Below are 14,902 nucleotides of genomic sequence, written 5' to 3'. Positions count from 1 at the left end.
CCAGATGCCAGATTTTGGCCATTATCCTCTTCAAGGCTTTTTTTAGTCAAATCCTTCTTTCTACCATTATCTCAATTTTCTGGATCTCCTCAGGTTTTCCCTTCTAAGTTCATTTGGAATTCTCAAGTTCCTTTCAAAGTGAAGTCCTTTGTCTGGTTAGTGGCACACAAGAAGGTGAATACTAATGACATGCTACAAGTGAGAAGACCCTACAAAGCCCTTAGTCCTGATATTTGTATTTTGTGCATGAAGCATGGGGAATCAACAAATCATCTTTTTCTTCATTGTTCCTTGACGATTGGGTTGTGGCACAGGTTATTTCAGTTAGCTAAGATGGATTGGGTCCCTCCGAGGAACATCTTTGACATGATGTCCATCAAATTAATGGTTTTGGTACTTCTAAGAGGGGGATAGTTTTGTGGCAAGCTGCGAGCATCTCTCTAATTCGGGTTGTGTGGTGGGAAAGAAACGCGAGGAATTTCAAGGATAAAGCGAGGAATTCAGAGTTTCTTTGGGACTATTGTTTTCCTTGCTTCTCTTTAGGCTTTCTGTTCCAAGGCGTTTAAGGGGACTCCCCTTAATGTGTTACAACTTGATTGGTTAGAGGTGTGTACTCCATAAGGAATGGTCCTTTATAGAGAGTTCGTTTGTTTTCTGTGTATTTTCTTGTAATTTAGTTTTCTTTGGCGGGAGGATTTCTCATCCTTCTTATTGTACTTCTTTTTTCTATCAATATATCTGTGTCGTTTCCAATCAAAAATCAACACAAGCATTGAACTATGAGATGGCCATGAAAGTTTGTAACTAAATGGAACGATTTGTGGAAGGTGATTCTTCAGCTTGATTTGAAGCGCAGAAAGTTGATTCAAAGTCAAAGTTTCAATGCTTGCATTATTATTATTATTATTACTACTACTACTACTTTTCATCATCCCATTAAGATTCAAACCTAAAATGCCCCACATCCCCACCCTAAACCCTTGCCACTTGAGTCAGGCCCAAGGGCTACTTCTTGCATGATGGGCATTAGTAATAACAATGATAACATTTTAAGGATAAGAACACTTTTTTAATATATTATATTGCAATGTCAAAGTAATGAAAAAATGAGAAATATGATCATCTCTTTACCAATCCACCCTTATTTCACTCATATAATTCCTATTAAATAGTGGCTGAAAATTTCCCATGCATGGATTATTTTGATAATGTTTTGACTGCAACTAATGCAATATTCTTTCTGCTAGCAATTCATCAAACTTCATTTAAATTCTAAAATTTTGGTAATAATCTCCATCATATTTCATAAGATAATTTTGTGAGTGAACGTAAAGAAGAGAGAATAAAATTATTTCTCAATTAATTAGACAAGAAAAGTTTTACAATGTATAAATATACAATTTGTACAGCCACTAGAGGGAAAAAAAGAGTCTAATATACAGCTATTTAATCCCTAGGATTATTCCATGATCTACTTCCTACCAAACATACACTAAACATTTACGAAACCAGATTCTATGAATTTGGACAAATATTATGTTGCTCCTGCTAACACTTTCCCTCAGGTTGGTGCATAGATGTCATGCATTTCAAGCTTGCCGACCATAAATCCAATCATGATTGTTGAGATTCCTTTTCGAGAAGCTTAGTTGCTACAAAAGATGTGGAAATCTATTCAGTCTCAATTTTTTCTTTCATTAAGCTTTTGCCCAGCTCAACATGTTTGGTACAATCACTTTGTACTTGAATATGTGCAATACTAATCACAACTTTATCATCATAATAAATCTTCATTGGTCCTTTAGGCTCCAATTTAAACTCTGAGTAGTCCTTTAATCTATAAGACTTCACATAATCCTTGAGCTATAACCCAAAATTCAGCTTCAGCACTATATCTTGTCACAACCATCAATATCTTAGTTCTCAAAGTAACAAGATTGCTTCCTACAAGGGTGCAATATCCCATCATTGATCCTCTATCCATAAGAGAGTCAGCCCAATCAGCATTTGTATAGACTTCTATTTGGAGGTGACCATGTTTGGAGGAAAAAAACAAAAAAGTTCCTTTCCAAGATGCCTTTAAATAATTTTAAGATTTTTTTTAAACTGCTTCCATCTTACAATCCAATGGTGAATGCATAAACTGGCTAACTAACTGCATAATTATATCTAGCCTTGTATAGGATAAGTAAAGCAGTTCTCCCACAACCTCTAGGATTTTCCTTTGTCAACATAATTTCCTCTATAATGAACATCAATTTGTGGTTGGGATCAATGAGTATCTCTGTTGGTTTAAAACCAATCATTCCAGTTTCTTCTTGTAAGCCCAGGATGTACCTTCATTGACATGCAACTATACCACTCTTAGATCATTCCACTTCAATTTTAAAAAAGTATCTTAGGTTCCCCAAGTCCTTTATCTCAAACTCATTTGCTAGCTGACTCTTCAAACCTTTAATTTCTTCCATGTCAACCTATAACAATCATATCATCTACATAGGCAATAAGCACAATGATTTTCATAACTAGTGAGTGTTTAAAGAATAGAGTATGATCCCCTTGACTTTGAGAGTAGTCATCAGTATGCAAAAATTAAGCAAATCTTTCAAGCAACGCTCTTGGGAATTGTTTAAGCTCATACAGAGATTTCTTTAATTTGCATACTTTTCTACAATTTGAACAATCCTTGAAACCAAGTAGAAAGACACATGTGAACCTCCTCTAACTTTATAAGTAGAAAAGCATTTTTTAACTTCAAATTGGTGTAATGGCCAATATAAATTAACTGCCAAAGATAATAGGACCCTAAAAGAATTCATTTTTACAAGAAGGCCAAATGTTACCTAATAGTCAAGGCCATTAGTTTGAGAATTACAGTCCATTGTTTTCCTTCCCTTTGGTAATTCAACTATTTCCCATGTTTCATGTTTATGTTAAGCTCTCATCTTCTCAAATATTGCTTCCTTCCACTTTAAATTTTTTGGAATAGACTCAAACGATAGCCTAGTACTAAAAGATCTCAAATTAGGATTAAGGCAATGGTACAACACAAAATTGGAAAGAGAATGTTTTGTATAGCTTCTAACACCCCATCCTTATAGCAATAGGAACATCAAGATTAGTACCAAAGATGGGTTTCAACAGAAAAGGAGTAATTAGTTTCAACAGAAAAAGAGTATCAGAGTTACATGCCTACAGGTTTGAAGATTAGTCATGAGAGTCAAAGATAGGATCCCTTACCTTGTCCTGTTTTCTTGACTAAACCTAAGGACCTAAAGGATTTGATACATTTTTAACCCACTCCATTTCTAAACTGTCCTTCGTAGTTTCAACATTTACTGGCTCATTTTGCAGTTCAGTTCCCTTCATGTTCCCTTGTTGTTTGGTTTCAATTTGGATGTTGTTGGGCTAGTCAAAGACAAGTATAGGATCCATCAGAGAAGTGTTTGGAACCGAGTAGAACAGCTTAGTCTGATTTGAAGGACATAAAGGACAGGACAGGGGATATGTTAGATCTTTTATACTGTTTTTCTCCCCCTAAAGATCTATCCTGAAAAAGTACGACAGATGTTTAAAGATTTTTACATACATAATGACAAAAATTTTCTTGGTAGGACAGTGAAAACAAGTGTACCCCTTTGTGTAGGTGAGCCTAGAAATATAAACTTGATGGCTCTAGGATCTAATTTAGATTGTATCCTACTCGGAAGATGAGCAAAGGATGCACACCCAAAAACCTTAAGAGGAAGTGATTCAAAGAGATTAACACTGAAAGAGTTTTTAGAACCCAAACAGGAGTTTTGGAGTTTAGAGCCTTGGAAGGCATGTGATTTATTAAACAAGCAGTGATTAAGAGAGTATCACTTCAGTAAATTTTAGGGACATGGTGGGTAAACTGTAAGGCTCTAGCAACTTCTAGAAAATGTATGTTTTATTTCTCCATTGCTCCATTTTGTTAGGTGTATCGAAACATGAGGAATAGGAAACAATCCATTTTGAAGAAAATATGATCCCAAAATATTGTTAAACAATTCTTTCCCATTATTTGTCAGAAAAACTTTCATTTTTGTATGAAACTGATTTTGAATCATTGCATAGAATGATTTGAAAATTGCGACAGCTTCAAATTTCATTTTGAGAAGGTACATCCAAGTTATGTGGGTGCAATCATCAATGAAGCTTACAAACCATCTAAAACTATAAGAAGTAACATGAGATGGTCTCAACACATCACTATTAATGATAGAAAACAAGATTTCAAATTTTTTATTTTGCACAGGAAATGAAACACAATGACTCTTGTACAACTCACAAATTTCACATTGGAATTTGGAAGGGTTAGTAACATGAGATGGTCCCCACATATCACTATGAATGATAGAAAACAAGATTTCAGATTTTTTATTTCAAATGGAACACAATGACTCTCAGATAACTCACAAATTTCACACTGGAATTTGGAAGGGTTTAGAACAGACAAAACTTCGAGATATAAAAGTTTAAGGGAAACAAAGTTTGAATGTCCTAGCCAATACTGTAGCAGCAAAAAACTCTTCTTTAGTCTTACGTGCCTTAGTGACATGAAATTAGCACTTTTGTGACTTCAGGACGTAGGTAATACAACCCTTCTCTCTCTTCAACATTATCAATCCTCACCCCTATAGCTAGGTCCTGAAAAACACATTGCGTGGGAAAGAAAGTTACAGAACAATTTTTTCCTTTTGTAACTTTCCTAACGAATAACAAATTACAAGCAACATTTGGGACATGAAGTGCAGATGGTAGCTTTAAAGAAGATGACAGAGAAATTCAACTCTTCTCATGAATCAGAATAAAAGTGTCACTGGCAACCTTGACTTTATCTTTTTTCTGAACATGGAATATAGGTTAAAAAGGCATGTGAATCACTAGTCATATCATCGGTTTCCCCTGAATCAATGACCCAAGAACTAGATGAGACATTATCAAAGGCACTCAAAGTTGAATAGGTACTACCTGATTAAGCAAAATTATTAGAGTTTAAGTTTCCAACCTATCCCAAAATTTTGAACAAGGCCTCCAGTTGACTTTTAGTGAAAGGGGCATTATCCGAGTGTCAAGCTATCACACCAGGGATGCCATTTTTAGGTTCAGAATTCTCAGTGGTCACACTTTGATTCGCCTTCTTATAGGTGCCTTCTTAAAGGGTTGTCTGCCTCCTTTGTCACCAAGAGAAAAAGGTTTTTCAAGTAGTTTCCAGCACGTTTCGCTTGTATGTCTTTGTTTGTTGCAGTAGTCACACCACCTAATATCTTTTTCCCCAGGTTCTTTTGTCCTTTGTTTGTTCTAACAGTAGCAACAGAGTTAGCACTCTCTTAAACTATTTTAAGTGCTAAGCTTTCATGTCAAATGAGTTTCATCATCACAGCCATGATATGTGGATACACCTTTTAGAGTGCGGTGCAGTTGCTAGTTTTTGTGGATTGGTTAGGTTCTTATTAGAGAGCGGTGTGGTTGCTAGTTTTTTTGTATTCACATCTCTTTGGTTGCTTTGTATATGTCGTGTATACCTTTTCTTTTAATACAATTTCCTTTACCTATCAACAAAAAAAAAAAAAAAAACTATTAAGAGGAAAAAAAGTATAATATACAGCTCTTCAATCCCTAGAATTACTCTATGACCTACTTCCTACCAAATATACACAAAATACTGTCTAAACCAGATTCTATGAATCTGTACAGCTTCTACAAATCTAGACAGATTTTATATTTGCTCCTGCTTGCAAATTTTCATCCTTTCTTTCAACATGTTTCAAATACCAATGCTTTATCAATATTATCCAACCCGTAGATACTTCTCTTGATCATATTTTAATTTTTAGAAAAACCTTGAACAATTTCTTGTGATCTTCATAAAGTCCAGACTTAAGTCAAAACTTCGTTTTATTACACACAAAATTAAAAAGCGAATCAAATTCATTCTATTAGGCAAACCAGCTTTAGATAGTTCTATAAAGTGAAATAAAAAGCATAAGATGGATTCCTTTTTAATCATTTCCTATTATTACGAAGAGAAAATTCTCTGACCTGTGGATGAACACGGATTCGTTCCCTGAAAACCATGAACCAAAGAGGTCTTGAACCAGAGAGGAATAACCCTTGACAACCACCAATGTTCTTGAAAACGGTCATCCTTGGGCTTGTGGTTCCAGATAATGCCTCCTCCCTTGTGTATGTGTCCAAGGGGACACGGACAAATCTCAAATTTCTAAGTCGAGAGGCACTTACATTGCTTATGCTGAGGGAATTTTGTGCAGAAACGGCTTCCTCCGTTTTAGGAGTGCTTTCTGGACCTTCATATAGGTAAGCATGGTAGCAAAGAATTGTCCCATCAGTCAATATTCCAAAAAGAAAAGGGCGACTATGCTGTCCTGACCATCTTTGCATGGCCAATTCAACGACCTTTATGTTATGGGCATTTTCTTTCCTGCCTTGGTCAGCCTCTTCTTCAGAATTTTTGCTCATAACTTTCTGAGTATCTTCAGATGGTTCCAGGATAAGAGTATCAACAAGGTGGGCATTCCCAGACATAAATTTATCCACAGAGAAAACACAATTGAAATTAGGCACATCAAATATTTCAAGGTCACCACTTTCATAACTAACAACACAGTATATATCGCCCTGATCTTGTGCTGCACCATCAGCCCCATCAATGGCCTCACCAATGCCAGTAGAAAGCCATGCATCAGTACTTGTCTTCCGTAGCCATGGTTCAGGTCCCTTATCATGATACAATGTACAGGCAGATATTGATTTCTTTGAGCTTTCGAATACAGCTGGGATATTTATAGATACAGTGCAGGTAGAAGGATCTGCAGATCAAAGTTAAAAACGAGTAGAGCTAAACAACACCATAAAAACCAGGTAAAACTGAGAGGAAGGACAAGAGCCAGAAAAACACTGCAAATGTTTATAACCATGATGCCCTTTATGCAACAGCACATAAATTAGATAGAAAATATTTAAAATGTTTCAAATATATAAATAAAAGTGGAGGGTCCTTGATTGCTACAACACCAGCTAGTGAAGCATATATTTTAGCTATTTGAGGTTGATTCCCCCTTTTGTTTTAAGGTACAGGATCAAGATGTTAATCCAATTAGGAATTCCAAACTTTCTCCTAATTCAAATTAGAATAAGCTTTGTACTAAAAGTGAATACATGAATACGTGAATAGCCCCTAAGGCCTGGCTCAGGGAGTGAGGGGTAGAAGTGGGGAGGTTCCAGGTCCAAGTGGGGAGCAGGATGGCTTGCGACTCCAGGTGTAATTTTCAAGGATTTTGCTTTCCATTTCTCTTCCTTAACATCTTTCATCTCGTTCTACAAATAAAAAAATCTTCTATAATGCGGGAAATTTAATTATCCTGCATCAAGTACTAGTAACACTAGCAAGTATAAATAACTTTATATAAAATTTGCTCAGTCTAGTCCTCCATCAATTGAGAAGGAATAAGTTAGATAACTATGCATTGAGATTAAACAATCACAACTGTGACTAACAAAATGGATCTAAGGTGTTTTTATCTCTTAAAATCAATCTACCTATGCATTCTCAAAATACAAGAATGTTGATAAAAGTGCTAAAGTCCAGAACAAAGTTCTTAATGTTTAAGTGGCAATTAGAGATAGCGTTATATGCTAAGTAAACAAAAAAAAGAAAAAAGGGAAAAGAAAGGATGATTTGAACACATTGTACCTCCAACAAGAAGTTGAATATTTCCATCAGACATTCTCAGCAATACATACGGATCAGCTATAGAGACCGATAATACCGTAGAACTCTCGGAAATTGGAAGATCTTGGGTCATGAAAGCACCATCTAGAATTCGAGCGCCCCGAGCATAGACCTGGACAACTCGACGTCTGAAAAGGCAGAAGATAAGCCTGAACATCTTCAAACTATACATAAGCTCGATATGATTGAGAACCACTAAAATTTAATCCTATAACCTCTGGGAATTACCTGAATAGGCTGAGCTTAGAAGAAAAATGAAATTAAAATTATGCAACTAACTAGTATTTTCTCATTGAAGAAGCAACAGATCCCTATTTTAAAATTTTCAAGGTAAAGACACCCATACACATCATTCAGGAAGCATAAAACAACCAAATCACATAATATAGCCAGGCAACCATGCATAAAGTAAACCCCTTGGGGAGGGAAGGATGGATTTTATAGAAAAAAAACTGCAAAAAACTAGAAATTCTGGCAATCCAAGACTTCAAACATAGACTAATGATATCAAGGCCTGGAAACCAATGCAACAAATTTTCAAGCCTTCACCACCTTGGAGCTGTATGGTAAGTACCATACTGCAAGTAGGACCAGGAATCCTTGTTCAGCTTTGAGAAAGGTCTTCTGGATTTGGCTGCCACATGATGAAGTTGTATGGATAAAACGCAAATGAGCTTGACATACATTGTTGGCGTACCATCTAATAACTTAATCTCTCAGGTCAATTGATAGTTTAACATGGTATATGTTCTATGGAAGGCAGTGATTTCAAACATCACCGCTTGTTCATTTCCCCCAATTTATCAAGCCCATTTACAAGCTCAAAAAAGACTGCCCATAAGGCAGGTTGTTAGGCTAAAGCCTAAATTAGCTTGGTATGCATTATTGGACACTACCTAACAACTTTAGCTTCTACCTTAATTGGTAGCTTTGCAAAAGTAATATCTATATTTGACTGAGGAATCCCCAACATTCAACATTGAGCATATGTGAGACTCATACTACTTTAGGAAATTGAATACAGTGAATTAGTGAAGGAATTTTCTCAGTATTATCAACTTAAAGACGTTTCGAGTCTCCATGGGTGCTACACATCCATTGGCAAGTGCCAAGAATGCTATATGAATGCCGAATCAAGTAGCTATTAGGGGCCAAGGGTTTCACTCAAGAAGGAAATGCTTCCTTGGTGGACCATATAAGCACCATTAGTAAGGATGTGGACATGTAGATTCTCTGCCTGTTTTTGGGAGCCATTTTGGGTTAGACAATCCCTACATGATCACATAGAACTTCCAAGGGGCTAAAGCTGCTCCCAAGGCCATATAGCATGAAGCCCTCAGTGGCAGGCAAGTTGCTTGAACATGCGAGTGAAAGAAAGGAAGAGATAATAAAAATGATTTCTCACTTAATTAGACTAGAAAAGCTTTACATGCTACAAATACATGATCTGTACAGCTATTGAGGAAAAAAAGTCTAATATAAATATACAACTAATCAATCCCCAGAATTACTCCGTCGTCTACACCCAACCAAACATTGACTAAACCAGATTCAATGAATCTGGACAAATTCTTTGTTGCTCCTGCTAACAAGATGAAGCCTAGTACAAACTTTAGAGCCGCAGGGTTACCTGATCCTGGTCCTTAGGAAGTCTGCATTTATCTACAAAGTGAGGCTATTAGGTTTACAAGTTACCCAAAAAAAAACATTTTTGTAAAAGTCTAGAAGAGTGAAATTAACACATATCTTTCTTTTTTTGGATAAGAAACGAGATTAGTATTTTAGAATGTGCTTGCAACACATATATGAGAGCATATACATAGAAAGATAGATTTGAAGATACATAGATAGATAAAGATAGAGAGAGAGAGAGAGAGAGAGCAAAGAAGCACAAATAACAACAATGCCATAACGACAAGGGGTAGATGGTCTCCAACAAAGAAAATGCAGGACGTGACTCCTCTCTTAGCTGGCCTATTCACTTCCTAGTTTGCCTGTCTAAAGTCCAAGAAAAAGAATTGAAATCTTTGGAAATGTCCATTATCATCTGCAACCAATAATTGTATCTTCATAGCCTTATCCTATCTGGAGCCATGCCTAAAGAACTAAAGTTGAATCTCCTTCTATCATAACCATATATCTTTAAAAAAACCAAAATAGAAACTATTAGCATTGTCAATTTAACAATTTTCCTAAAAACTTGAGTTGTTAGGTAGTGTCCCAACAGTTTATATCAAGATATCATTTGGGCTTTTAATTCCAATACCCCACCTCATGAGTAATTTCCTTTGTGCTTGCATGTTGACTCAATAAATTGAGGGGAATAAACATTAGGTGAAGTTTGAACTCGTGATTCCCCTATTGCTCAAAAGGTCCCACTCCTTTTTTATGATTTTCTAAAGGCCAACCCCCACACTTGTCTCCCACCTCAAAGGATTGCCACCCCCTAACATCCTCACCATACTTCTGACTAATGACTTGCTTCCAAAGTGTCCATCTTTCATTGGCAAAGTGTCAACTCCACTTGCAAAGAAGAGCTTTGTTCATCACTAAAAGACACCTCACACCCAAGCTGGCCCCCTCCCCCTTTTAATTCTCTCTGAATAGACCTTCTTCCATCTTACTAAATGGGGTTTCTGCACTAGAGCCCCACCACCCCAAAGAAAATCCCTCTAAATCTTCTCCAACCTCAGTCTAACCTATCTTGGCATGCAAAAAAGAGATATGAAATAGATAGGCATGCTAGAGAGAGTATTTCGAATCATAGTGAGTCTTTCTTCTTTCGAGATGTACTATCTCTTCCACATAGCTAACCTTTTGCAAAACCTCTTTTCCACCCCATCCCAAACTGCCACATATTTAAAAAGGCCCCTAAAAGAAGACCCAAGTAAGAGGAGGGACCTTGCAACCCAACTCCAAAGCCAAGTCCTCAATGTCGTCCACCCTCCCCATAGGAATTAGCTCACTTTTATCCAATTTAACTCTCAACCCAAATATCGCCTCGAACCACATAAGTAACCAACTCAGATAAGTCATCTAATCTTGTGATGCCTCGCAAAACAAGAGAATACCATCAACAAACAATAAGTGGGAGATATGAATCTCATCTCCTCCCCTACCTCTCACCCACCACCCAAAAAGATAGCCACCACTCTCTGCCCTCTTCAAAAGATCGAAACGCCTCCATAGCAATCACAAATAAACAGGGAGAAAGGGGGTCCCCTTATCTCAAACCCCTAATGCTTTGAAAAAAACCAATTGGGGTTCCGTTGAGAAGGACAAAATTTTGCTATAGAGATGCACCAACTTATCCATTCAATCTACTTCTCTCCAAAGCCCATCTTCCTCAACACCGATAACAAGAAATTCCAATTTACATGATCATACGTTTCCTTAATGTAAGGCTTACAAAGAACACTACATTCACTACCTTTCAACCTTGAATCTGCAACCTCATTAGCAATCAAGGTTGCATCTAAAATCTGTCTACCCTCAACAAAAGCATTTTGAAATTCAGCGATCACTTTACCCATTACCTTTTTAAGTTTATTGGCTAAAACCTTAGCCAATAGCTTATAGAGGCTGCCCACTAGGCTAATTGGCCTAAAATCTCTCAAGTCTTTGACACCACTTTTCTTCGAAATTAGAACTAAAAAAGTAGCATTTAAGGACTTGATAAATTTGGCCCCCTCATGGAAATTGTTGAAAAAACTCATCAGCTCTTCCTTCACAAACCCCTAACTAAAAAGCCAAAACACAATAGTGTACCCATCCAAACCTAGCACTTTCTCCTTGCCTAGGTCCGAGAGAGCAACGAAAACCTCCTTTTTCCGAGAACAGGAGTTCCAACCTTGCAGCCTCATAGCCTCCTAGTCTCTCAAAAGTTAAGCCACCAATGTTGGATCTCCACTCCCCTTCCTTTGTCAAAAGACTCTAAAAAGCCCTAGCCACACCATCTCTTATTTCATTCTCCCATTGAAGAGGTTATCCCAATCTTTAGACACCACAATACGATCAAGTCTAGATTGGGACTAATTATTCAACCCGCCACTCCAGGTGAAGGGACCCCCCTCTGAACTGATATCTCTCAGCTCCAAATCCTCTATAACCTTTGAAAATCTCCTCATAGCTAAGGAACAACCACATCCCCTACTACGTTGCCCAAGAAACCTTATCATGTTGAAGTCGCCTCTAATACACTAGGGATCCCTCCATAACACCCTAATTGCCTTAAGCTCATCCCAGAAACATTCTCTGTACCTCCTACACACTAGACCATACACCCTAATAAAAATTCACACACCACCATCCTCGCAATTTTTAAACTAACACGAAATCGAGTAACTCCCCACTTCCGCTCCAACTAACTCGAGCACCCTGTTATCCCAAAACACCAAAATACCACCTATTGCACCCTTAGAATTGACAGCACTCCACTCTAAACATCTGCTCACCCCAAGGCTACATACAAGCCCACCAGACATCTCTTGAATTTTAGTTTCCAGCAAACAAACCACATTCACCATTTGCAACTTGATCAAGGACTTTATAATCTTCTTGTTACCTCTTGGTAGATTTTTAGGAGTTAAAGATTTGAATTAGTTTATAAGTCAAACTTTGTATTTTTAGGAGATATAAATTAGTTTCTTGATTTCTTGGGATTCTATAGGTTTCCTTTTTCTTCTACCCTTCTTGACCAAATGTACACTTATATATATACACTTTTTATAAGCAATATAGATACTTTTTTCTATGCAATTCTTTCCATGGTATCAGAGCCTCCCAACTAGGGCTCCTATTTTCATTTTAGAGATGTTTGTACCTATTTTTTTAGGAGATGTATCAAGATTTTAGTATTTGACTAAGATTTTTTTTTCTCTCTCTCTCTTTGGTTTCATTTTCTTTGTCCTCGTGTTCTCTCTTCTCTAAAAAATGTTGCGACAATCTAAGACGACAGCTTTTGAGGTTTTTTCAAACCCAAACGAATTGAATGGAAACTTTGACAAACCTACACTTCATATCACTACAGAGAAATTGAATGGAAAAGTTTTTCTGGAGTGGTTTCATTCCGTGTAGCTGTTTCTGAGGAGCAAGATGAAGATGGGCTACATTCTGGGAACGATTAAGGTTCCTAAGACTACTAATCCTCTCTTTGAATCATGGGACTTTGAGAACTCCATGATCATGTCCAAGCTTCTCAATTATATGCAACCTGAGATAGGGAAGACATTCTTATTTCAATCTACAGCCAAGGACATTTGGGATGTTGTGGTGAAGTCTCATTCGAATAAGGGGAATGCCACTCGGATTTTTGAACTAAAGCATGCAATTCATGAGACCAAACAACGAGATCTAGATGTTCTCTCCTACTTCAATAAATTGAAAAATCCGAGGTAAGAATTGGATGTTCACCAACATTGGGAGATTGCATCGCCAAGAGATGTTGCAAAGCTTGCAAAGATTCTTGAACAAGAAAGAATCTTTGACTTTTTGGCTGGATTAAGACCTGAGTATGATGAGGTACGTAGCAGGTTGCTGGACAAGGATGTAGTTCCAGATCTGCACGAGGTTTTCTCCATAATACGAGATGAAGAAAGCAGACAAACTGTGATGTTAGGATCCAATAATGAACCAGATCAATCAGCACTCAAAGTTTCTTGTGAAAATACTGCAGGAAGCAAGAAGAATGATCAGTGGCGTGACTTCTGCAATAGGAATAATCATACCAGGGAAACATGCTAGAGAATAAATGGATTACCACCTCACATGGATAAGAAGAACCAAAAGGGAAAAAACCAGCCCAAGATGGGGAAAGGCTTCCATACTGACTCAACCAACGCTCAATCTTCCAAAACTACTACAGCTGTGACTGATAACTCACCCTTCACAAAAGATCAATTAAAGCTTCTCTATAAACTGTTAGGAAAACTGAGGTCACCCCAGCAACCTCTTGTGCCTTTGCACAATCAAGTATAACCGAACCTATTATGTGCATGAAATCAGTCCTAAAGAATGTTCCTTGGATTGTTGACTCTGGAGTAAGTGATCATTACTTAAGAGTCAAAACTCTTTAACTCATATATCCCTTGCTCTAGAAAACAAAAGGTTCTTGTGGCAAACTGCTCGAATATACCAGTGCATGGAAAAGGGAGTACATGTTCCTAAGATGTCAGCAAATTTGTTGTCCATTAGCAAGCTTACAAAGTCTCAAAACTATTCAGTAACGTTTTTCTCAAATCGGTGTGTTTTTCAAGATCTTACAAGGAAGACGATTGGCAATGCTGAGAAAAGAGAGGGCCTATACTACCTAATTCCACAAGACTGGGAGAACAGAGCATACCAAGTGAAAGGAAGTCCAACCAGAGAATGTGAGATTAGGTTGCAACATGAAAGATTAGGACATTTAAATTTTGCTTCTTTAAGAATAATATACCCTAATTTGTTTAAGGGTTTTGATTTGTCTTTTCTTAAGTGTGAAATTTGTTAACTTACAAAGAGTCATCGTGTTCCATACCCGTTGAGAAATAATAGATGTGATTTTCCGTTTTCACTTATTCACACGGATATATGGGGTCCTTCTAGGGTCACGGGTATGTCCGGGACAAGGTGGTTTATTAGTTTCATTGATGATTGAACTAGAGTAACCTGCATTTATTTGATGAGAGAAAAATCTGATGCTATAGGGATTTTCCAAAAATTTTACAAGATGATTACTATCCAATTTGATGCTAAAGTTAAGGTTATTAGATCTCATAATGGAGGAGAATACTTTAGTGGATCTCTTAACATGTTTCTAATGGATAATGGAATTATTCATGAGTCTTCATGCACAGCTACACCTGAGCAAAATAGTGTTGTCGAGCGTAAGAATAGACATCTTCTAGAGGTTGCTTGGTCATTTCTCTTTGCTAGGAATGTCACAAAGATTCATTGGGCTGATGTTGTCTTAGTAGCAACTTATTTAATAAATTAGATGCCTTCCAAAATACTTGTTATCAAGGCACCTCTTGAATCACTTAAAGGGTTCTTTTCTATAGAATATTTTCCAAACTCTACACCACCGAAAGTCTTTGGGTTGGTTGCTTTTGTTCACATTCAAGCCAAGAGTGGTTCAAAACTAGAAAC

At 37.1% G+C, this 14,902-nt stretch overlaps 1 protein-coding gene across 5 annotated transcripts in view; it reads right to left on the bottom strand.

Moving 5' to 3' along the window:
• The window catches only part of LOC100256706 (cleavage and polyadenylation specificity factor subunit 1), a 117,542-nt gene that overhangs the window by 25,917 nt on the left and 76,723 nt on the right, over positions 1-14,902 (bottom strand). For 3 of the 5 annotated variants that reach the window (XM_019226130.2, XM_019226129.2, XM_019226131.2), the window contains exons 16-17: positions 7,739-7,926; positions 6,067-6,854 (exon numbers count right to left, since the gene is read on the bottom strand). In XM_019226130.2, coding sequence (XP_019081675.1) covers positions 6,067-6,854; positions 7,739-7,926 — 976 coding nt within the window. The remainder of the gene's footprint in view (positions 1-6,066; positions 6,855-7,738; positions 7,927-14,902) is intronic. The other 2 variants (XM_059743321.1, XM_002268335.4) reach the window with 1 other exon arrangement.

The sequence above is a fragment of the Vitis vinifera genome, chromosome 16, assembly GCF_030704535.1.
Source record: "Vitis vinifera cultivar Pinot Noir 40024 chromosome 16, ASM3070453v1".
Lineage (NCBI taxonomy): Eukaryota > Viridiplantae > Streptophyta > Magnoliopsida > Vitales > Vitaceae > Vitis > Vitis vinifera.
This window is presented reverse-complemented; position numbering and strand designations above follow the sequence as displayed.